A 23,971-nucleotide genomic window follows, 5' to 3' on the forward strand; every position below is an offset into this window, starting at 1 on the left:
CTGGCAGATGGTGACAGGGGACTTTGGGAAGCCCCAGGCAAGGTGGAAACTTCTTTTCTACCAAATGGGTGTGGGTAAAAAACTCAGCAAGGGACTTTCCACTTCTGAACAGGCAGCCAGCAACCTGACTCAGGGAATTGATCCAAGCCACAGAACTCCAAGGCATCTGAGACTTCTGCACATGTCACGCTGGCCCAGGCACTTTTTCTGAATGCCAACAGCTGAAATAACAAGTTGAAGTCTCTAATTCTGGGCTTATAAGAGAGCTCGCTCTCTCTCCCTCTCTCTCCCTCTCTCCCTCAAAGAAAACACTCCCAACTGGTTTTCATCCCCAACAGAACTTACATCACAGTTGGCGCGACCTCCGTTCCCACACCTTTGCTCCCTCAGTGTCTAGAAGGGAAGGAAAAAGCATTTTGTCATATGAGGCTGTCCCAAACCCTCCCTCTGCCCCATGCCCTGGGTGCAAACTCCTCTCACCTACCAAGTGCTTAAATTCTGCAGAGAGGCTGCCATTGTTGGACTCTTCCATGTTCATCACTTTTGTGTTTGTGCCCAGAATATTAAACTTCCGGGATCTGAATCACAGGAGAGAACCAAGCACATGACTGTGGAGTGGCCAGAGTGTCCAGCGGGGTTAAACAACAAATGGAGGCTGAACTTACCCTCTGAGAGCTGCGACATCGCCGGAGTCTCTGTAAAAACACAGGAGGTGGTTATAAAACAGGTTCCTTCGGGCTGGAGAGATGGCTTAGCGGTTAAGCGCTTGCCTGTGAAGCCTAAGGACCCTGGTTCGAGGCTCGGTTCCCCAGGTCCCACGTTAGCCAGATGCACAAGGGGGCGCACGCGTCTGGAGTTCGTTTGCAGAGGCTGGAAGCCCTGGTGCGCCCATTCTCTCTCCCTCCCTCTATCTGTCTTTCTCTCTGTGTCTGTCACTCTCAAATAAATAAATAATTAATTAAAAAAAAACCAGGTTCCTTCGAAGAGCCTGCTTTGACTACGTTGTGCTATGTTTCCCACTGCTCCCAGGAAATTCTTCAAACTTACTCACTTACATTTTAGCGGTGAAACATAAAACCCTGTACACAGAGACTGAGGAGATGGCTCAGTGGGTGCTTGCTGCACAAACATTGAGCACCTGAGTTTGATTCCCCAGCACCTAAGTAAGAGGCTGGGCACGGCTAACCTCACTGGTGAGGGGTGGAGACAGATATGGGAAGAAAGATTCCTGATCAGCCAGTCTAACAAACAAACAACAACAACAAAAAAAATTGGAGCAACAGGTTCAGTAAAAGACTGTCAGTGGAAAGGAGTGATGGGGGAAGACACTGATACCCTCTCCTGGCCTCCACACGGCTCTGTGCATGTGCATACACTAAGCATGCCATGTCGCACAGACACACAGACACACTCCATCTAATGCATACACAGCATACACAGCTGGGTGTCTACCCCACAGTACCACCCTAACCGCCTTGTGCTCAGGAGCAGCGCCCCTACAGGCCCATCCCCAAAGAGCAAGTCTGGGGTGAGGACATATCTCAATCAGAATAGAGGGAGAGAATTCTACCCTAAGCCGCTCTGTATATTTACTTATGTGGGCTTAACAGTTAAGGCGCTTACCTACAAAGCCAAAGGACCAAGGTTTGATTCCCCAGGACCTACATAAACCACATGCACAAGGTAATGCGTGCATCTGGAGTTCATTCACAGTGGCTGGAGGCCCTGGTGTGCCAATTCTCTCTCTGCTCCTTCCTTCCTCCCCTCCCTCCCTTCCTCTCTCCCTTCCTTCGTCTCTCTAATAAATTTTTTTTAAAATGTATTTATTTATTTATTGGTTTTTCAAGGTAGGGTCTCACTCTAGCCCAGGCTGTCCTGGAATTCACTCTGTAGTCTCAGGGTGGCCTTGAACTCACAGCGATCCTTCTGCCTCTAAGTGCTAAGATTATAGGTGTGAGCCATCAAGCCCAACTCAGCTGCTCTTATATTCCGTAGCTTCACCTAACGTGAATGAGAAAACATATGGCCTTAAACTGTTACCAGCAGTCATGTGGCCTAAAAAGGAACCCAGGTGTGCCAGTGATAATTATGATGGCAAAGAAGACACACAAGATCCTGGCCCCTTAAGGACAACTGTGAGTCACTGATCTCACCAACAGCAAGAACTTGCCCCAACTCTGCATTTCCAGTTATTCTGGGTTGTAAATTTCCTTACTATTTAAGCCACACTGAGTTTTCTATAAAGGCTTGCTGTTACCAGCAATGACAAGTGCCTCCAGTAAGGTCACTGCAGGTACTGTCCCTAGCATGATTAATATCAGCTCCATGTGCTTGAACATGCCAATTTTTATGCTGCCATATTTCTCAATCTTTGTCTTTTAAAAACATATTTTTATTATTTATTTGAGAGAGAGAGAGAAGGTAGATAGAGAGAGAGAATGGGCACACCAGGGCCTTCAACCACTGCAAACAAACTCCAGATGCATGTACCACCTCATGCATCTGGCTTACATGCATCTGGGGAATCAAATTGTGGTCCTTTGCTTTGCAGGCAAGCACCTTAACCACTACGCCATTTCTCCAGCCCCAATCTTTGTCTTTAAAAAAATATTTTAGGGCCGAGCGTGCATGTGGTGGTGCACGCCTTTAATCTCAGCATTTGAAAGGCAGAGGTAGGAGGATCACCATGAGTTCAAGGCCACCCTGAGACTACATAGTGAATTCCAGGTCAGCCTGGGCTACAGCCAGACCCTAACTGCTGAGTGCTGGGATTAAAGGCATGTGCCACCACAACTGGCTCAAAAGTTTTTGTTGTTGTTGTTTATTCGAGGTAGGGTCTCACTCTAGCCCAGGCTGACCTGGAATTCACTATGTAGTCTCAGCCTCCCATGCCAGGATTAAAAGTGTGCACCACCACGCCCAGCTGCTTTAATATTTTAGTATTTATTTATTTATTTGCAAGAGAGAGAGAGTATGGGTACTCCAGAACCTCTGCTGCTGTACATATACATCTGCTTTATGTGGGTACTAGGGAATTAAACCTTTAGCCTTGGACAAAGTGAGACCCTATTGTGAAAAAAATATATGCATGTATTTAGGGCTGGAGAGATGGCTTAGCAGTTAAGACACTTGTCTGCAAAGCCCAAGGATCCAGGTTCAATTCCCCAGAAGCCACGTAAGCCAGATGCACAAGGTGGCACATGTGTCTGGAGTTTGTCTGCAGTGGCTAGAGGCCCTGGTGTACCCATTCTCTGTCTGTCATACATAAATATTTTTGATTATATATTTGTATGAATATGTAAAATATGCACTCTTTTGTGGGGTCTGTTCTTTCAATAGAATTGTTTTCATGTGTTTCTACTATGAACAATTCATTCCCTTTTGTTGCTGAGTGGTATCTTGTATGGATACAGTACAAACTGTTCATTTACCTGGTGGCAGGCATTTGTGTACACACATTTTTATTTCTCTCAGACTGATGCCTAGAGATGAAATAACTCTCACAGGGTTTGTTTAACGTTTTAGGAAACTGCCTGACTTTCTTTCCAAATGGCTATATCATTTTAGCATGTTATCATTCCATTTTATTTTTATGCACCTATACCCTGCATATTCCCTTGTTAACACATAAGTACACCTCAGATTTATTCTGATGGTTTCTAAAAGTAAAATTTTAGCTTCCCAATTGAATCCTCAATGTCAAGTTGTCCTACAACCAGTTACTGAGTAACTTGTCCTTTCCTCATTAATGTGCTGCCATGATAAATACATATATTAATTCCCTATTTAAGTATGCAGTCTAGTTTTAATTTTTTATTTTGTTTTTCAAAGTAGGGTTCCCTAGCCCTAGCTGACCTGGAACTCACTATGCAGTCTCTGGGTGGTCTTGAACTCATGGCAATCCCCATACCTCTGCCTCCCGAGTGCTGGGATTAAAGGTGTGTGCCACCACACCCGGACATTCTTGCTTATTCTTGTCCTACTAATTTAGTAGTGGGAACTCTGGACTACATTTTAGTATCTGACAAGAACAGCTTCCATTCTGCTGCTATTTATTACTCTACTTATTTACAAAAAAGTTTCTGTGGGGTGGTGGGTAGGAAGATAGCTGTAAGTTCAAGGCCAGCCTGAGACTAATTCCAAGTCAGCCTGGGCTAGAAGCAAGACCCTACCTCAGAACAAACAAACAAACAAAAAGTTTGGAAAGGAAATGAATGGTAGCTTCCAGAGATTACAGGAAGGAGGGTGATTGTCCAGTAGTACAGAGTTAACTTTGGCAAGATGAAAGGTTCTGGAAACCTGTTGCACAACAACGTGAATGTCCTCGACGCTGCGGAACTGTACACTGACAAACGACCAACACGGTCAAGTTTACTTTGTGTTCTTTGACTAACACTTTTTTTTTAATTACCAAAAAAGAAATTATTGACTATTGGGTTTTTTTAAACATTCATTTTCACATGTGTATGTGGAGGGGGCACACTGAGGTTTCTTGCTGCTGCAAACAAGTGCTCAGGCTTTACATGGATACAGACGATTGGGAATTGAACCTAAGCTGGTAAACTTTGCAGGCAAGCACCTGTAACCACTGATCCATCTCCCCAGCTCTGTCCTCCACCCCCACCCCCCAAGGTAGGGTCTCACTCTAGCCCAGGCTGACCTGGAATTCACTATGTAGTCTTAGGGTGGCCTCAAACTCATGGCGATCCTCCTACCTCTGCCTCCCAACTGCTAGGATTAAAGGTGTGCACCACCATGCCCAGCCTCCCCAGCCCATTTTAATGTGCGTGTGTGGAGGTGTCTCTAAGATCAAATAATATCTGCCAAACTTTCTCATTTTTTTCCATCCTTTGTTTAAAAAAAGCAAAGTTTAAGAATACTCACTTGTCAATGCACACTTTAATTTTAAGCTGATAATTCAACTCAGGGAATTTGACCAACAACCTAATAAAAAAAAATCCAGTTTAAAAAAGTTAGCAAGCTCTCCCTGCCGATGACCTGTAGCCTACAAAATGTAAAACTCAACACCTCATTCCTAAGGAGGTGAAAAAATTACAATTCCTTTTCCACTCAGGATCCTGTTTGATCTTAAGCTAAGCATCGTCCCTTTGGCCCAAAAGATATTTGGAGGGGACCCTAAAAACTAAGAACTTGGGTAAGTTGTGAGAGATTCCCAAAAAGGATTACAAAATACAATGAAAAATATTAAGAGACATCAAAGTAGAAGAAAGACTAGTTGGGAAGAAAAGGGTCAGTGGAAGAAGGGGGACAGGGCGTGGAGTCAAGAGGATGGGACTATGATCCAAAGTCACTACATACATATGAAGACTGTCACTAAATAAAAAAATATTGCAAGAACACACTGAGGCTGGTATTCTTTCTACTAAGCTGAAACTTAATATCATGCTAAGTGTCTGAGGGAGGAAAGTTCACAGCCCAGGGGAAATACCCTCCGCCCTTGCTCTGGCCTGAGCTGAGGAGTATGGTTTCACCCAACAGGCCCACCCTCACTCCCTGGGCCTCTCAGAGATCACTCTCCCTTCAAATCCTCAAGGGGCAGTAGAACTGAACATATATGACATTATTTTGCCCCTTTTAGAGAGAAGGAGAAACTACGGCCTAGTTGTCTAGGCCATAATCCAGGACTGTGCTCAGAAAGCCTCAAGAAAAGAGCACAATTCTTTCGTTTTCAACATGAGAATCAGAAAGCAAGCTGACATTGTGCCAGCAAAGCCTGGAAAGGACAAGCCTGCCAGAGGCACAGGGCTGTGGCCCTGGCCACTCAAAAACCAAGGTGAAGAAAGACCGCTCTACCCACTGGTTTAAGACAACCCGGGTAACAAGACCCTACCTCAGAAACAAAGACAAGGCTTCAAACTGGATAAAAATAAATGCTTCTCTCCTCCCCCCCCCCCCGCCCTCTCTCTCTCTCTCTCTCTCACACACACACACACACACACACACACACACTTTAATATGGCCAACAACTGTGGCCATCATGTCTACTCTGCTCGGATCCCATGAGTCCCACACAAAGTGCAACTCCATATAGTGTGTTAGGTGCCAGGACTCACCTGACTTTTGTGGTAAACTGGACACCGGTCTTAATGACCAAGGGTCGGTCGGGGTGCATGGGCATGCAGGGCTGCCGTTCAACCACAAAAGCACTGGAAAAGAAAAGAAGGACTGTGTGTCACATGTGGTGGTGACCATACTTTGTCCCTTTCCTTTTTCTTTTCTTTTTTTTTGGTTGCTCGAGGTAGCCCAGGCTGACCTGGAATTCACTGTGGAGTCTCAAGAACACTGGGTGATCCTCCTACCTCTGCCTCCCTATGCTGGGATTAAAGGCATGAGCCACCACGCCCCACTTCTGTTCTGACTTCAGCCAATCTCTTCCTTCAAAGCATGATTTTTATTTTTTATTTTTTTGGATGAGAGAAGGAGACAAAGATTCCAAGTTACCTTTTCATCAGGTTTCTAAACAGTTCCACGATTCTCTCTTCCAGCATTGGCCGGTGCTGTACGATGGGATCCCCTTTGTAGGAAACTTTCTGCTGCAACTCCTCCAGTTTCTTAATTTGTTGGCGGGTCTGAAGTTGAGATTCTGCTAATGAGGTTATCCTGCCGATATTAGTAAAAAAATTCCCAGTTACCTAGGTGACTGTCCGTAGGTGAAATGGTGAAGGGCAGTAATACCTTAGGTATAAATATATACATTATACCTTTGGGATATAAATGCTGATGGGCTGCAGAGATAGCTTAGCAGTTAAGGCACTTGCCTGCAAAGCCAAAGGACCCAGGTTCAATTCCCCAGGACCCATGTAAGCCAGATGCAAAAGGTAGGGCTTTGTCCTGGAGTTCATTTTCAGTAGCTAGAGGCCCTGGTACACCCTTTCTCTTTCTCTTTCTCTCTCTGCCTCATTCTTTCTCCCTCTCTATCTAGCTGGGTTTTGTGGTGCACACCTAGAATCCAACACTCAGGAGGCTGAGACAAGAGGACCTGGAACCTGGAGTGCACAGTGAATTCAAGACCACTCTGGACTCCATGGTGAGAACCAGCCTCAAAAATAAATAAATAAATAGAAAAATAGACTGGGCATGGTGGCGCATGCCTTTAAATCCCAGAACTAGGGAGGCAGACATAGGAGGACTGCTATGAGTTTAAGGCCAGCCTGAGAATACATAGTGAATTCTAGGTGAGCCTGGGCTATAGTGAAACCCTACCTCGAACCAAAGTTCAATTCCTCAGGACCCATGTAAGCCAGATGCACAAGGTGGCACAAGTGTCTGGAGTTCATTTGCAGCAGCTGGAGGCCCTTGTACATTCATTCTATCTGACTCTCTCTCAAATAAATAAACAAATAAATAATGGAGCTGGAGAGATGGCTTAGTGGTTACGGCACTTGTCTGTGAAGCCTAAGGACCCATGATCAACTCTCCAGATTCCATGTAAGCCAGACACACAAGGAGACATGAGTGTGCAAGGTCGCACATGTACATAAGATGCTGCACAGGTCTGGAGTTCAACTGCAGTGGCTGCTAGCCCTAGAGCACCAATTCTCTCTCGTAAACAAAATTGCCAAAAAGTGGGGGGGGGGGGGGGCGGACAGATGGCATAGTGGTTAAAGCATTTATTTGCCTACGAAGCCAAAGGATCCCATTTCGATTTTCCAGGACTGACCCACATAAGTCAAATGCACTGGGGGTGGGTGGTGCATGTATCTGGAGTTTGTTTGCAGTGCCTGGAGGCCCTGGCACACCCATTCTCTCTCTCACTGCCTCTTTCTCGCAAATAAATAAATAAATAAATTATATTTTTTAAAAGATCATTTCATGCATCTTTAATCCCAGCACTTGGGAGGCAGAGGTAGGAGGATCACTGAGTTCAAGGCCAGCCTGGGACTACAGAGCGAGTTCCAGGTCAGCCTTGACTTCAGATAGAATGAGAATCTAACTTGAAAACAAAAAAGACCATTTCAGTCCTTTAAGTATATAATTCAGTGGCATGAAGGAAAAAAAGGAAGACATTTTCAAAGAGGGACTGGACATGAAGTATTAAAATGTATCCACTAGGAAGCATTCATGGAGTTACTGGAAAGTAAATACATTCAAGTCCAAATATGGAGGATACGAAATATGAAATCTGTACTCACTTTGCTCATTCTAATTTGTCTAGGTAGTAAAACGTCAAACTGGAAAAGAGGAAAATGGACAGCTCACCAAGACTGGTCAGCTCTGCCACTCATGACCCGTACATGAGTGACAAGACCCCTTCACTACGGTGGGCCTTAGTGTCCCCTTGCATGAAGACAAGGTCTGAACCTCAGGATCCTCATGAGCCCTTTTCAATGCCAAATGTCATGGGATCAAAGGCTATGACATGATGTGGCAAAGCACTGACAACATGCATGTAGAAAAAGCAAGCCGAGAGGGAGACAAAGCTGACTAAACCTGTCTCCAAGACCAGAGACTACTGGGAGTCTGTCTTTGAGGGCTTACCACAGGTGCAGTCAGGCTAAAAGGTATCAGAGCCAGAAGGGGGAGGTGACAGCTGCAGGAGGAAGGGGGAGGTGACAGCTGCAGGAGGAAGGGGGAGGTGACAGCTGCGGGGACTTCTGAGCCCATGACTCCCTCCCGGCACTTCCATTCCCCAATTCCCAGAACTTAAACTTTTTGGTTCCCCAACAAGGAAACATTTCAAACGGCTTTCAGTAAATTAACAACACATGGGATCAGTAAGGCTTCTCCTGTAGACTTGTCCTAAATACACGCTGCTATGTTCTATGGATGTGGGTCTCCCCTCATGTCAAGCTTCTGGCTTAATTTGGTACAACATGTTCATTCTTGGGCCTCACACATGAAAGGCATCTGCAGTGGCAGGAGGCCCTGGCACACCCATACTCACATGCTGTTTTTCTCTCTCATTCTCAAGTAAATAAAAATATATTTAAATCCAAGAATGAGATAACTATCTCTGTGGGCCTGGATCATGACCCAGCTTTCTAGAAGGAAGGAAAAGCTTTTCTTCCCACTGTTACCAGTTTTCCAGACGGTCTAGGCAGATGTTGGGAGGGCCTCCGATGCACGCAATCTGTTGCCGCCTCTTCCAGTCAGCCAGCTCCTCGTCTGTGAGTGTTTTCTGCACGTACTCCATGGCAGACAAGAGCCCTGCCAGCTCACTCACAATGCTCTGATTGAAAACCAAAACAAGGTCAGAAGACATCAGACCATGTTCAGCCATGCCTTTTGGGGTTTTTATGTTGTTGTTTTTGTTTTCTGAGGTAAGGTCTTGCTCTAGCCCAAGTTGACCTGGAATTCACTCTGTAGTCTCAGGTGGCCTCAAGCTCATGGCAATCCTCCTACCTCTGCCTCCTCCCAAGTGCTGGGATTAAAGGCGTGTGCCACCACGCCCGGCCCAACCATGCTCTTTAGTCAAGTTCCAGAGAAGGAACTAATCAGAAGCCAGTCACAGTTGTCCTATGACAGGCGTGTGGCACTGGAGAAGTTGTCCAAGGCACTTACTCTCCTCATCTGGTCCAGAGCCGTGAGCATCTGCTCCAGCTGCTGCATCTTCTGCCTGGTCACAGACTGGTTATTTCCATTCAGATCCTGCATGTCTGTGGGGGAGGAAAGACATGTTGACCACAGGGAATACCTTCAGAGCCTCACATGGCAGACTGCCTGTAGTCCTGGCTCCTCAAGAGGCTGAGGCAGAAGCATGGCAGGTACTAGGTCAGCCTGGACCATGTAGTGAAATACAATCTCAAAAACCAACAACAACAAAAAAAACAGGGCTGGAGAGAGGGCTTAGAGCTTAAGGCATTTGCCTGCAGAGCCAAATGACCTCGGTTTGATTTCCCAAACCCATGTAAGCCAGATGCACAAGGGGGGGCCGCATGCATCTGGAGTTTGTTTGCAGTGGCTGGAGGCCCTGGCGCGCCCATCCTCTCGCCCTCTTTCTCTCTCAAATAAATAAAAATAAAGTTAAAAAAAGCAGCAAATAGAAGAAGGCTCCTTAAGAAGTAGAAACTTCTGCAACTGCCCACCTCATCCACCATGATGTCTAAACAGTCAAAACAAACAACTTTGATCCCAACACTGGGGAGGCTAAGATAGGAGGACCACTGCATTCCAGGTCAGTCGGAGCTACAGATTGAGTTCTAGGTCAGCCTGGGTTGGAGTAAAAACTTGCCTCAAAAAAGACAGAAAAAACTGGGAGTGGTGGCACACGCCTTTAATCCCAGCACTTGGGAGGCAGAGGTAGGAGGATCGCCAGGAGTTTGAGGCCACCCTGAGACTACATAATGAATTCCGTGACAGCCTGTGCAAGAGTGAGACCCTACCTTGAAAAAAAAAAAAAGAAAAAACATGGGGGGGTCCTACAGAGATGGATCAGTCATTAAGGCACTTGCCTGCAAAGCCTAACAACCTGCGTTCAAGTCCCCAGTACCCACGTAAAGCCAGATGCACAAGGGGGAGATGGATCAGTCATTAAGGCACTTGTCTGCAAAGCCTAACAACCTGCGTTCAATTCCCCAGGACCCACGTAAAGCCAGATGCGCAAGGGGGCACGAGCACCTGGAGTTTGTTTGCAGTGGCTGAAGGTCCTGGTGCACCCATTCTCTACCCTCTTCCCGTGTCTTTCTCTCTGCCTTTCTCAGCTTGCAAATAAATATTTAAAATTAAAGTCTTTAAACTCGATACCCAGATTCACTTTCTATAGGAGGTTTCAACATCTCCAGTGTTCACTTGCCTCCTTGACTCTTGAGGGTTTTATAGTTGAAATCAAAATCATCCTGGAGATTCTCTACCACTTTCATTTTCTGTTCTAGATCCTGTTAAATAAACCAAAATCAGAAGTGAAAGGAGGATCCCTTAGAAGAAGGGAAGACAGTTTTCAGAGAAGAACGAAAACATGCACGCGAGACCCACACATGACGTCCCCAAGCCCAGGCTTCCCGGACAGAGCCGCTTCACCTGCACACGTTTCCTAACGTCCTGAAGGTGCTGCTCCAGCATTTGCTGCTTCTCTGTCACCACAGCGGCCGTAGGATGGTTAGCCTGGCCCCCTTGCTGCCAAAGGGGGTGGGGGGAAGACACATGTGAACATGGGATAGAACCAAAGAAACACCTGTCCTGCTTGGAAGGCATGTCACTGCTGCCAAGAGACGGAGGGAGACAAAGGCTCTGGGTGGGGGCCCAAGAAAACCCTTGTGCTACCATGTCTGAGTCATTTGCTTTTTCCAGATAGGTGACACTATAAGCCACTCTCTGGATTAAACTCAGGGTCCATAGGTTCATAACTAAGCTGTTTTCTTAACTTTCAAGCAGCTCAGGGTTAACTGTGTCCAAAACATCCAAAAAGAGTTGGGGATAGTTTAGTGGTGAAACGTGTGAGACCCAAGTTCAATCCTCAGCACCACAAAACTAAATCCAGGGGCTGGAGAGATGGCTCAGCACTAAAGGTGCTCGCCTGCAAAGCCTAACAAGCCGAGTTTGACTCCCCAGTACCACGTAAAGCCAGATGAACAGTGGCACAAGCATCTGGAGTTCGTTTGCTGCGGCTGGAGGCCCTGCTATGCCCATTCTCTCCACCACCACCCCATCCCACTCTCCTCTCTTTGCTTGCAAATAAACAAACATATTTTTAACAATAAAATAAATTCAAAACAAATGACAGCAGATGTCAGTGCCTATTTCAATGTGATGTTCATGTGTTTTCATGAAATGGAAAAAAAAAATGCTTCCCCAAGGATGAAATTTTATATCCAAAGATTTTTCTGGGGGGGGGGGAGGAGGTGGAGGAATAAGAGACTAGAATCTCAAAAAGGTCAATTAAGCCAGGCATGGTGGTACACACCTTTAATGCTAGCATTTTGTAGGCAGAGGTAGGAAGATTACTGTGTGAGTTTGAGGCCACCCTGAGACTACAGAGTGAATTCCAGGTCAGCCTGGACTAGAATGAGACCCTACGACGAAAAAAGGAAGGAGGGAGGGAGGGAGGGAGGAAGGAAGGAAGGAAGGAAGGAAGGGGAGAGGCAGGCAGGCAAAGAAAAAGGTCAATCGGCTCATGAAACTTAAAAGTGACAGGCTTAAGCCGGGTGTGGTGGCGCACGCCTTTAATCCCAGCACTCGGGAGGCGGAGGTAGGAGGATCGCCGTGAGTTCAAGGCCACCCTGAGATTCCATAGTGAATTCCAGGTCAGCTTGGGCTAGAGTGAGACCCTACCTCAAAAAAAACCAAAAAAAAAAAAAAAAAAGTGACAGGCTTTAGCTGGACGTAGTGGCTCACACCTTTAATCCTAGCACCTGGGAGACAAAAAATTTACTGTGAGTTTGAGGCCAGCCTGGGACTACAGAGTGAGATCCAGGTCAGCCTGAGCTAAAGTGAGACCTTACCTAGGAGGGGAAAGAAAAAGTACAATGAGGGCTAGAAAAATGGCTCAGGGTTAAAGGCACTTGCTTGCAAAGCCTGTAGGCTTGGGATTTGATTCCCCAATACTCAAGTAAAGTCATGTGTACAAAGGGGCACATGCATTTGGAGTACATTTTCAGTGGCAAGAAGCCCTGGAACATTCATTCATTCTCTCTCACCTCTCTCTCAAAAAAAAAGAAGTCACTGTGGTGGCACACACCTTTAATCCCAGCACTTGGGAGGCAAAGATAGGAGGAATGCTGTGGGTTCAGAGGCTACAGGGTTCATTCCAAGTCAGCCTGGGTTACAGTGAGACCCTACCTTAAAACAAAAACAAAAGGCTGGATAAATGGCTTAGTGGTTAAGGTGCTTGCCTGCAAAGCCAAAGGACGTAGGTTCAATTCCCCAAGACCCACGTAAGCCAGATGTACAAGGTGTTTCATGTGCCTGGAGTTCGTCTGCAGTGACTGGAGGCCCTGATGTGCTCATTCTCTTTCTATCTGCCTCTCTTTCTCTGCTTCTCTCTTGGGAGGCAGAGGTAGGAGGATCATCGTGGGTTCGTGGCCAGCCTGGCTACAGAATGAGTTCCAAGTCAGCCAGGACTAGAGTAAGACCCTACCTTGTAGACAACAACAAAATAAAGGCACAATGAGCAAGACAGTATAATAATGGCCCAAGGACAGAGATAGCAATCAATGGAGCAGAATTCAGAGCTAAGATATTATCCACCCAGTTCTCCAAGCTAGGAATCAAGTGTCTGATTACTTCCCTGGATTTCGCAACCAGTCACAACCCTCTGGGTCTATACCCTGTAATCTCTCAAATTGATCTAGAATGTCAAGGACTCAGTTCAGGCCCCAATTACCAGTCTCTGCCTCTTGCCTCTCTCACTGCCAATCTGTTCTCCCGACTGCTACCACATCTCCAAAGTAAATCTGAACATGCCAGTTCTTTGGGGGGGGAGGGCGAGGGGAGCATTCAAGGTAGGGTCTCACTCTAGCTCAGGCTGACCTGGAATTCACTATGTAGTCTCAGGGTGGCCTCTAATTCTTGGCAATCCTCCTGCCTCTGCCTCCCAAGTGCTGGGATTAAAGGCATGTGCCACCACACCCAGCAATATAACAGTTTTAGAGAGTCACTCTTTCCCTTTCCTGTGCCTACGCAAGCACACAGCATGTAAACTTCTTAGAAGGCTAGGGAAGGCAACCCCTGCCCCTACTTTTTCTCCCCATGATGGGAGTGACTTATTGATGAAACTGAGAGTAAAACTGGACACAGGGGCTGGAGGGATGGCTTAGCAGTTAAGTGTTTGCCTGCAAAGCCAAATGCACAAGGTGGAGCACGCGTCTGGAGTTCATTTGCAGTGGCTGGAGGCCCTGGCATGCACATTCTGTCTCTCCCTGACTCTCTCAAATAAATAAAAACTAGACACATGCCGGGCTTGGTTTGATTCCACGGTACCCACATGAAGCTAGATGCACAAACTGGTACATTATATCTGGAGTTCATGTGCAGTGGCTACATGCCCTAGCATGCCCATTCCCTCTGTCTGTCTCTCTACTTGGAAATAAATAAAATAAAATAAAAATATTTAAAAACTATACACAGAGGGAGGTTGTCAATAAAATGTTAAAAAAAAAAAAAAAGCAGCACAGAGAGTCCTCCAAAGGACCCAGCAGCCCTGAGGCTGGAGCCTCTTCCTCTCATATCTTAGTCCCTAGAACTATTAAGCACTGAGCTATGGTCCTTTATGCTTCATATGAAAGGGTGAGGAGATGTTCTCTCAGGACCTTCCCCCCAAGTTCTAACTCAGGAGACAGGCATCAGAAAGCCCATGATGGGCATGACATGGTGACTCATACCTGTTAGCTAGACCAGCACTTGGGTGGCCAAGGCAGAAAAAGATCTAGAGTTCACCAAGCTGGGCTACAGAATGAGACCCTCCCTATCTCTAAACAAAAATAAGCCACACATGGTGGTGACTTGAGAGACTGAGGCAAGAAGAGTTCTATGAGTTTGAGGCACTATAGGCTACATAGGCAATTTCCAGACCAGATCGGGCTACCGAGAGTGACCCTCCTTCACAAAATAAATAAATAAATTTGGGGGGGGATATAAGAAGAGGAAAGAGAAGGAGAGGAAATGAAGGAAACAAATCAGGCCATGAGTGGTGGCACGTGTCTTTCAGCCCAGCTGTTGAGAGGCTGAGGTACAAGGATCGCTGTGAGATTGAGATTGAGATCAGCTGCTGGCTTCTTGCTTCCCCAGCCCTGAGCTGTGTTTCCTCTCAGTCTCACCTGGGCCGCAGTGGCCGCTGTCTGGAGGAGGCGGGATTCTTCCCACAGGCACCTGGCCACAATCCGGGCAATCTCCATTGGCTTTTCAAGATACCTGCTCTGTAAGCAAGAAAGACAATGGAAAGCTGTGGCGGACTATGGAGATGTGGGCTGAATGTGACTAACTTAAAGCTTATTTCTTTATTGCCCACATGAAACAACAGACCAAAGGCCTCAGAACCTGGCTGAAATCAGTAGAACTAAGGGAGAAAAACAACAGGGGTTACAACGAGGACAGAAAACACATGGGTCTGATTCCTTGGGCAGTACGCTGTTCAGTTTTACAAGAACGTGGCTGGCTTTATCCAGGAGTATCTAATTACTAGCCAAACCTATAGTATTTAAAACTGAAAGGCATGTGCTCATGTTATATTAATAAGCTAACATAATAGGGTTATTACAACCACTGCTTATTGCTTCAACTGTGATATGAGAAGTGAATTTCTGGTAATGAGGCTTAGAGGCCTCTATACGGGGAATTGAGAAAGAGCCAATTACTTCTCCTTTGGTTTAAAGTACACACAATAGGCGCTGCTATCTAGCCAAATGAGGAAAGACGGTCTTCCATGGAAGAGGACCACCCTGCCCGGTGGCCCCAGGGCTGGCTCAGGTCCCATCGCACCTGCAGGAACTGCTTGATTCTTCGCAGGTTGTGCTGGTAGAGGACGTTGGACTCTTGCAAGAAGCGGCTATACTGTTGGTCAATCTCACCCAAGAGGTTATGAAACACCAACGTAGCATGTGACTCTTTGCTGGCTGCATAGGCCCTACAAAAGGAAGCATAGTGGGCTGGAGAGATGGCTTAGCGGTGAAGGTATTTGCCTGCAAAGTCAAAGGACCCAGGTTCAACTTCCCAGGGCCCACGTTAGCCAGATGCACAAGGTGGCACAAGCATCTGGAGTCTGTCTACAGTGGCTGGAGGACCTGGTGCGCCCATTCTCTCTCTCTACCTGCCTATTTCTGTATCTCAATCTCTATCTCTCTCTCTCATAAAAATAAAAATAAGGAAGCACAGTAAAGAACAGTTCTTAGAGCCCAGCATGGTGATATATCTTTAACTCCGCCTTTGGGAGTTGAAGGCCAGGTATGGTACTATATGTATGCACACACACATGTACACACACCTGTGATCCTAACACCTGGATAGGTGCAAAAGCAAGAGGATCAGAAGTTTAAGGTCGTCAAGGCCGTCCTGGACTACATAAGACCTTATAGCAAAAAAAAAAAAAAAAAAAAAAAAAATCTGAACAAAATTCTCAATCAACCCTGATATTAGTTTGTTATTAGTACATATAAGTGCTTACAGGTATAGGTACTGCTAGCTGGGACATCCCACCTCTAGCATCTCTGAATGGTCTCCTCGGCCCTTTACCAAATCCTGGGGTGTATTCTGGGAAAACCAGGTCACATTAAGAGGCGTGAATTAAAGCCAAAGAAATCAGTGTATAGAGTATGCGTCTTTTGCTGTGTCTTTTCCTTTAAAAGGAGGAGCTAAACCGGGCATGGTGGCGCATACCTTTAATCCCAGCACTCAGGAGACAAGGACACTTATCTCCTGATCCTCTCTTCCATCACCTGTACATGTCATGTGCAGGGAGGAGCTATGTATGTTCGTATATGAGTGAGTTCATGGATACGTGAGGAGCATTCAATGTTGGGCGCCTTCCTCAATAACTCTCCAACTTGGGCTGAGGTAAAAGGATTGCTGTGAGTTCAAGACCAGCTTGAGACTATATTAGTGAATTCTAGGTCTGCCTAGGCTATAGCAAGACCCTATCTTGGGGAGAAAAAAAAAACAAAAAAACCTCAGCTGGACATGGTGGCGCATGCCTTTAATCCCAGCACTCAGAGGCAGAGGTAGGAGGATTGCCATGAGTTCGAGGCCACCCGGAGACTACACAGTGAATTCCAGGCTACAATGAGACCCTTCCTCAAAAAACCATTAAAAAAAAAAAAACCCTTCTCCAACTCAGTTTTTTTGAGAGTGGGACTCTCAGTGAACCTGGGGCTCACCAATTCAGCTAGACCAGACAGCCAGCAAGTTTTGGGGCTCCTCCTGTCTCTACCACCCCATGGCTGAGATTCCAGGTGCTTGCCACCAGGCCTGGCTTTTTTTATATGGATGCTGGGAATATAAACTCAGGTCCTCGTGTTTGCATGGCAAGTACTTTTACCCACCCTGAGCTGTCCTTTAAGTTTTGTAATGAACTTAGCAAGCATGAAGCTAGAATAGAAGATGTCTCTCAAATCAAATCAAAGCAATAATAAAGGGGATTTCCCCAAAAGACTCACCAATCTTGACTCTCGATCCATGGTGCCAAGAACTGTCGCAGCTCCATGGGGAAGCTGTCGCTGTAGAGCTGATGCAGCTGCTCCAGGTACCGTGTGTCCAGCTGCTGGAGCTGATTCCATTGGGCCATCCTGCTGAAGTCAGGGGTCCCAACTATAGAGCAAATCATTCATGAAGGTCACCACAGACTCCAGTAGTGGGGAAACAATCTGAACATACTCCAGCTGGCCACGACAGGTGCCAAGTCCATGACTGGAAATCAAAGATCCTCTGGGAAGGATCTTGCATATTTTTGCCATTTTGAACAGCACATACACACTCAGAATTCCTACCTTTGGGACTCCATAGCTTTTCTGACCCCTCCCCAGTTAAGCATTGAACACAGGGCCTTGTACATGCTAGAAAGTATTTAGCATTGTGCTACATTCCCAGCCCCTTCATTTTCTGAGATGGGATCTTATTACATAGCTAAGGCTGGCCTCAAACTTGCCATGTAGCCCATGCTGGCCTTGATGTCATTCCTGCCTCTCCCCCTCCTGGGACTTCAGTCACTTCCTTTAAAACTGAGATGCCAAGAAGGTATAATGCCAATTATAATATCCATTACCAAGCCAGGTATGGTGGATCAAGCCTTTATCCCAGAATTTAGAGGACCAGGGCACCAGGAATGGGATTCAAGGACAGTTTGAGCTAAGTACACAATATGACCCTGTCTCAAAATCCAAAATGCATGCATTTTTATTAGGAATGTGAAACTACCAATAATAATAATAGGGGCTGGAGAGATGGCTTAGCAGTTAAAGGTACTTATTTGCAAAGCCTGACAACCTGGGTTCAACTCCCCAGTATCCATGTAAAAAGCCAGATGCATAGTGAGACATGCATCTGGAGTTTGTCTGCAGTGGCTAGAAGCCTTGGCACCTCCATACACACTCACTCTCTCTGCTTCTTTCTGTCTCAAATAAGTATTTTTTAAAACAACAATAATGGATTTTGATTCATTAAGATTATTTACCTATCAGATATGTGATACTTAAGAAATTGGTACATGGGCTAAAGAGATGGCTTAGTGGGTTGAGGCACTTGCCTACAAAGCCTAAGGACCCATGTTCAACCCTCCAGATCCCACATAAACCAGAAACACAAGGTGATGCAGATGGAAGGTGACACATGTGTACAAGGTGGTACAAACATCTGGAGTTTGATTATAGAAGCCCTGGGGTGCCAATTCTCTCTCTCTCCCTCTATCTGTCTTTCTATGTCTGTCGCTCTCAAATAAATAAATAAAAAATGAACAAAAAAAAATTAAAAAAAAATTCAAGCACCAAGAATGATGAATTTTATGTTTTATCTGTGTAAGCACTATGTTATACTACAAGACTATCTGATGTGAAAGTTCAAATTATTCTAAACTGAAGCCCAGGAGCAGACGGCATTTCTACCAGTCCCCCCTCCACACACAATGTGGAAAGCCAGGGCTTCCAACAACACTGTCTAGAGCTGCACTATCATGTCAGTCATGTCCGCGTAGGCTGCACAGTTCCAAACCTAGGTGTTCTTTTAAACATTCATCCATTCATTTATTTGAGAAACAGGGAGAGAGAATGGGAGCGCCAGGGCCTCTAGCTACTGCAAGTGAACTCCAGACACTGTGCCACCTTGTGCATGTGGCTACGGTGGGTCCTGAGGAATTGAACCTGGGTCCTTTGGCTTTGCAGGCAAACACCTTAATCACTAAGCCATTCCTCCAGCCTCTAGTTTTTTGTTTTTTAATGCTTGTTTATTTCTTTATTAGAGTCAGAAATAGGGAAAGAGAGAGAATAGACATGCCAAGGACTGTAGCCACTGCAAACAAACTCCAGAAGCATATTAACACCTTGTGCATCTGGCTTACGTAGGACCTGGAGAATTGAGCCTGGATCCTTAGGCTTTGCAGGCAAGCACCTTAACCACTGAGCCATCTCTCCAGCCCCCAAACCCAATTTTTATGTTTTTTGTTTTGTTTTTTTTTTTCTTTTTCAAGGTAGGGTCTCACTCTAGCCCAGGCTGACCTGGAATTCAATATGGAGTCTCAGGGTGGCCTCGAATTCATGGTGATCCTCCTACCTCTGCCTCCCAAGTGCTGGGATTAAAGGCGTGCGCCACCACGCCCAGCTTAAACCCAATTTTTAAATAACAGCACCTATAGGGCAACTGCACCAAATGCTCCTCACAAGATAGCATATTCTTCAGAGATGACTAGCCCAATTATCCAGAAAACATAGTTACCAAACTTTGCTGTGCCTCTTCTAGTGGAAACCATTTGGCTGCACAATACCAGTTCTGGTGTTTTGCAAGTTACAAACAAGCCTAAAGGCTAGGAATGTAGCCAGGCATGGTGGTGCACGCCTTTAATCCCAGCACTCTGGGAGGCAGAGGTAGGAGGATCGCCATGAGTTCAAGGCCACCCAGAGATGACAGAGTTGATTCCAGGTCAGCCTGGACCAGAGTGAGACCCTACCTCGAAAAACAACAACAACAAAAGGCTAGGAACGTAGCTCTGGGGCAGAACTTAACCTAGTCGCAGGCACAGTGGGTCTGGGTTCCATCCCCTGCACCACAAAAACAAACCAGCAAAAAGAAATCCTCAAATTAATAATAACGTAATTCCACTGTTGTGTTTTTTTGTAAAGGGTTGACTATGTATACAAGGTTGGCCTTGAACTCCTGATCTTCCTGCCTCAGCCTCTAAGAGCTGTCAATGCATGTATGTACCACCACGTCTAGCTTCCACAAAGTTCTAACAAAAGTATTTCATATCTATGAAATAATTCTAAGCCTGTGGTTTAATAACTATTTCATGGAATCCCAGAACACACAGTGATTTACACAGTTTGAATGTCAAGTACCATCCTGGGTTAAAAGGAGAAAAGTCAAGCTATTTCACAGACTGGCTGGCTTACAGAATGATGCAGACTTATTTCTCTCCTAGCAGTTAGCTGACCATAAATGCCAGTGTACAAGAAAAGGACAGTGTGGTCATTTTTTGTAATAAGGGAAAATGAAACAAGCCACCAAAGATTTTCTGGGCTTTTCAAAACAGGAATTTACTCAGCCTTCTGGGGATAACCTACCAACAGCAAGTCATAAAGTAAGTAACAAAGGTCTAATGAGGAACTGGCTGCTGTAGAGATCACGACAAATGCTCGCTCAAAGTCACAGTTCTCACCTGTATACTTCAATCTAAAGAAACCAAGGGGGGCTGGAGAGATGGCTTAGTGGTTAAGCGCTTGCCTGTGAAGCCTAAGGACCCCGATTCGAGGCTCAGTTCCCCAGGACCCACGTTAGCCAGATGCACAAGGGGGCGCACGCGTCTGGAGTTCGTTTGCAGAGGCTGGAAGCCCCTCTCTCTCTCCCTCTATCTGTCTTTCTCTCTGTGTCTGTCGCTCTCAAATAAATAAATAAATAAAAATTAAAAAAAAAAAAAGAATTAAAGTCAGGTTGAGACACAGGGGACCACTTGCAAGAGGGATTTGTTGCATCACTTTGCGAAGCTTCTTTGTAAGTTTAGACTTCGGTTTCACATAAGTGCACCTGTGGATTTATGACGGGAGAGAAAGTGGAGAGTCACAAAGTCACATCCACACGGAAACCAGAGCAGAGAGACAGAGCGGTGGTGCCTGAAGCCAGGTGTAGTGGCACATGCCTGGAATCCCAGCACTTGCAGTGGAGGAAAGAGCACTGGGAGTTCACGGTCAGCCTCAGCTACATGGCAAGTTGAACACTACTCTTGGCTACATGAAATTCTGGCTCAAAAAAAAAACCACTTTTTTTCTTTTAGCTTTAAATTCTACATATTCGAGAGGGGAGGGGGAAAGGAAGAGCATGAGGCTAGCCTGAGACTATACAGTGAATACCATGTTAGCCTGTACTAGAGTGAAACCCTACCTCAAAAAAGAGGAGGGGAGCTGGGCGTGGTGGCTCACGCCTTTAATCCCAGCACTCAGGAGGCAGAGGTAGCAGGATCACCGTGAGTTCGAGGTCACCCTGAGACTACATAGTGAATTCCAGGTCAGCCTGAGCTAGAGTGAGACCCTACCTCGAAAAATGAAAAAAAGGGGGGGGGCACGGGTGTGGTGGTGCATGTACTTGGGAGGCAGAGGTAGGCGGATCGCCGAGAGTTGGGTGGGAGCCACCCTGAGACTACATAGTGAATTCCAGGTCAGCCTGGGCCAGAGTGAGACCCTACCTTGAAAAAAAAAAGGGGGGGATATAGAGAGGGCTTAGTGGTTAAGGCACTTGCTGTTAAGCCTAAGGACATAGATTCTATTCTCCAGATCCCACGTAAGCCAGATGCACATGGTGGCACATGCATCTGGAATTTGTTTGCAGTGGCTAGGTGCCTGACATGCCCATTCTCTTTCTCTCCCTCTCTCTCATAAATAAATAAAATAATTTTTAAAAGGGGAGGCAACTAATTCCAGCATCAGGATAAATTTCTCCTGAACATCTACTTCCCAGTTCAGCCCCTGGGAGTGATCCCTCCAAGATCAGAGGTTTCTACCTTGCCTGTAGATCAGAATTACTAGACAGGGAAAGGTCAGGGATGGGAAGGACAGGGTAAGAAAGGAAAAGAAAAAGAAGCCTGGCAACTAATTCAAAGGCTAAGTCTGATTGTGAGAGTACAAAGCAGGTTTACAAGTGTAAAAGACGGTTGAGCATGGGGGCGCACACCTTTAATTCCACCACTTCAGAGGCTGAGGTAGGAGGATGGCAGTGGGTTCAAGGCCAGCCTGAGCTAGCGTGAGACTCTGCCAAGTCGGAGTGGAAAAGCTCTTAAAGGATGCTAAAAAGGGCTGGAAAGATGGCTTAGCAGTTAAGACACTTGCCTGCAAAGTCAAAAGACTTTGGTTCAATTCCCCAGGACCCATGTAAGCCAGATGCATAAGGTAGTGCATGTGTCTGGAATTCATTTGCAGTGACTGGAGGCCATTCTCACTCTTTCTCTCTCACTCTTTCTTCCTCCCTGTGTCTTCCTCTCTCTCAAATAAAAATATTTTTTTAATTAAAAAAAGAAAGAGCTGGGCTGGAGAGATGGCTTAGCGGTTAAACACTTGCCTGTGAAGCCTAACGACCCCGGTTCGAGGCTCAGTTCCCCAGGTCCCACGTTAGCCAGATGCACAAGGGGGCGCACGCGTCTGGAGTTCGTTTGCAGAGGCTGGAAGCCCTAGCGCGCCCATTCTCTCTCTCTCCCTCTATCTGTCCTTCTCTCTGTGTCTGTCACTCTCAAATAAATAAATAAATAAATTAATTAATTAAAAAAAAAAAAGAAAGAAAGAAAGAGCTGACAAGGTAGGTACTAGTCCTGAATGCTAATCTCCAGGGACAGGGTCCAGGCAGTCTCTTCCATCGTGAACAAGATGGGGAAACTATGGCACAAGGTGCAGTTTATAGGAGGACCTCACAGCCAAACTGAGAAATAGAAACTTTCTTCGAAGAGCAACAGAGGACTCACTACACGTGATAATTTGATCTGCCTTTCAGAAATGCCTCTGACCTGGCATGTGGTACACGCCTTTAATCCCAGTACCCAGAGACTGAGGCAAGAGATCTCCATGAGTTTGAGGTCAGCCTGAAGCCTGATCTAGAAGCTTGATCTGCCTTGAAAGAAAAGAAGAAGAAAAAAGAGAAAGAGGAAAAGACAAGACAAAGAAGGGCTGGGAAGATGCCTCCGCAGTTTAGGTGCTTGCTTGCAAAGCCTAAAGGCCTGGATTTAACACTTCAGTGTCCATGTAAAGCCAGATGCACAGAGTGGCACATGCATCTGAAGTTTATTTGCAGTAGCAGGAGGCCCTGGCACACTTCTCACTCTCTCTTTCCCCATGTAAATAAATAGAAGTATTTTAAGAAAAAAAGAGAAAGGATCTCTCAGGCCATAATAGCTAAGGCGACAAATGGTGGAAATGTGGAAACGTTTTGAGGTGGACATCAACAGATACTGAAGACATAGAGGAAGGCTGGACAGATGGCTCAGAGGTTAAGGGTGCTTGCTTGCCAAGCCTGACGGCCCAGGTTCAAACCCCCAATACCAACATAAAGCCAGACACAAAGCAGAGCATGTGTTTGCAGTTCCTTCTGGTGTGCCACTCCTGTCTCTCTCAAATAAGTAAATACACACATAAACAAACTTAAAGAAAATAGAGGCCGCACACCTTTAATCCCAGCACTGGGGAGGCAGTGGTAGGAGGATTGCCAAGAGTTTGAGGCCAACCTGAGACTACATAGTAAATTCCTGGGCTACAGTGAGACCCTACCTTAAAAAAAAAAAAGAGGAAATCATGCTTGGTGCCTGAGAAAGGGACAATCTCCCAGGTTTCTGCTGCATTTGATGCTCAGATGGAGGTTAAGTACTCCCCTGAGAAATGTCACATGGCAAGCTGGCCATGGTGGCACACATCTTTAATCCCAGCACTCGGAAGTCATAAGTAGTAGGATCACTGTGAGTTTGAGGCCATCCTGAGACTACATAATGAATTCCAGGTCAGCCTGGACTAGAGCGAAACCCTACCTTGAAAAACCAAAACCAAAACCAAAAAAAAGGAAATGTCACACACCAATAAATTGACATTGTGAGGACAAGGGGCTGCATGGCCTCTAAAGGTTACTTGGGTGATAAAATATGAGCAGGCCCCATTCCCTCAAGATGTTAAAACTGCTACAGTCCAAGAATAAATGCTTTGGTGTTAGCTGTAAGTTGACATTTAACCAAAAAGGGTCAAACTTCCAGGATTTGTATTCCAGCTGTCTGAGGATATTCCCCCAGAAAGGAATCAAGTTGAAAGGAAAATTAACCAGTCATCTCAGAGTCAAAAATACTCCTGGACTGTCACAAGAGCTATGACTGAATCTCCACATCTGCCTGCATCTTTCCAGCACATTTCCTATGTGTAGG

At 45.9% G+C, this 23,971-nt stretch overlaps 1 protein-coding gene across 4 annotated transcripts in view; it reads right to left on the minus strand.

Annotated features, from left to right (window-relative positions):
* Positions 1–23,971, minus strand: part of Stat3 (signal transducer and activator of transcription 3) — a 58,820-nt gene that overhangs the window by 13,817 nt on the left and 21,032 nt on the right. For all 4 annotated transcript variants that reach the window (XM_045158269.1, XM_004655365.2, XM_004655367.2 and 1 more), the window contains exons 2-14: positions 17,043–17,193; positions 15,373–15,517; positions 14,712–14,810; positions 10,978–11,073; positions 10,754–10,835; positions 9,523–9,617; positions 9,039–9,190; positions 6,463–6,621; positions 6,075–6,167; positions 4,885–4,944; positions 666–695; positions 485–578; positions 346–393 (exon numbers count right to left, since the gene is read on the minus strand). In XM_045158269.1, the coding sequence (XP_045014204.1) occupies positions 346–393; positions 485–578; positions 666–695; positions 4,885–4,944; positions 6,075–6,167; positions 6,463–6,621; positions 9,039–9,190; positions 9,523–9,617; positions 10,754–10,835; positions 10,978–11,073; positions 14,712–14,810; positions 15,373–15,517; positions 17,043–17,170 (1,281 nt within the window). In that variant the 5' untranslated portion in view covers positions 17,171–17,193. The remainder of the gene's footprint in view (positions 1–345; positions 394–484; positions 579–665; positions 696–4,884; positions 4,945–6,074; positions 6,168–6,462; positions 6,622–9,038; positions 9,191–9,522; positions 9,618–10,753; positions 10,836–10,977; positions 11,074–14,711; positions 14,811–15,372; positions 15,518–17,042; positions 17,194–23,971) is intronic.

The sequence above is a fragment of the Jaculus jaculus genome, chromosome 9 (genome assembly GCF_020740685.1).
Source record: "Jaculus jaculus isolate mJacJac1 chromosome 9, mJacJac1.mat.Y.cur, whole genome shotgun sequence".
Classification (NCBI taxonomy): Eukaryota; Metazoa; Chordata; class Mammalia; order Rodentia; family Dipodidae; genus Jaculus; species Jaculus jaculus.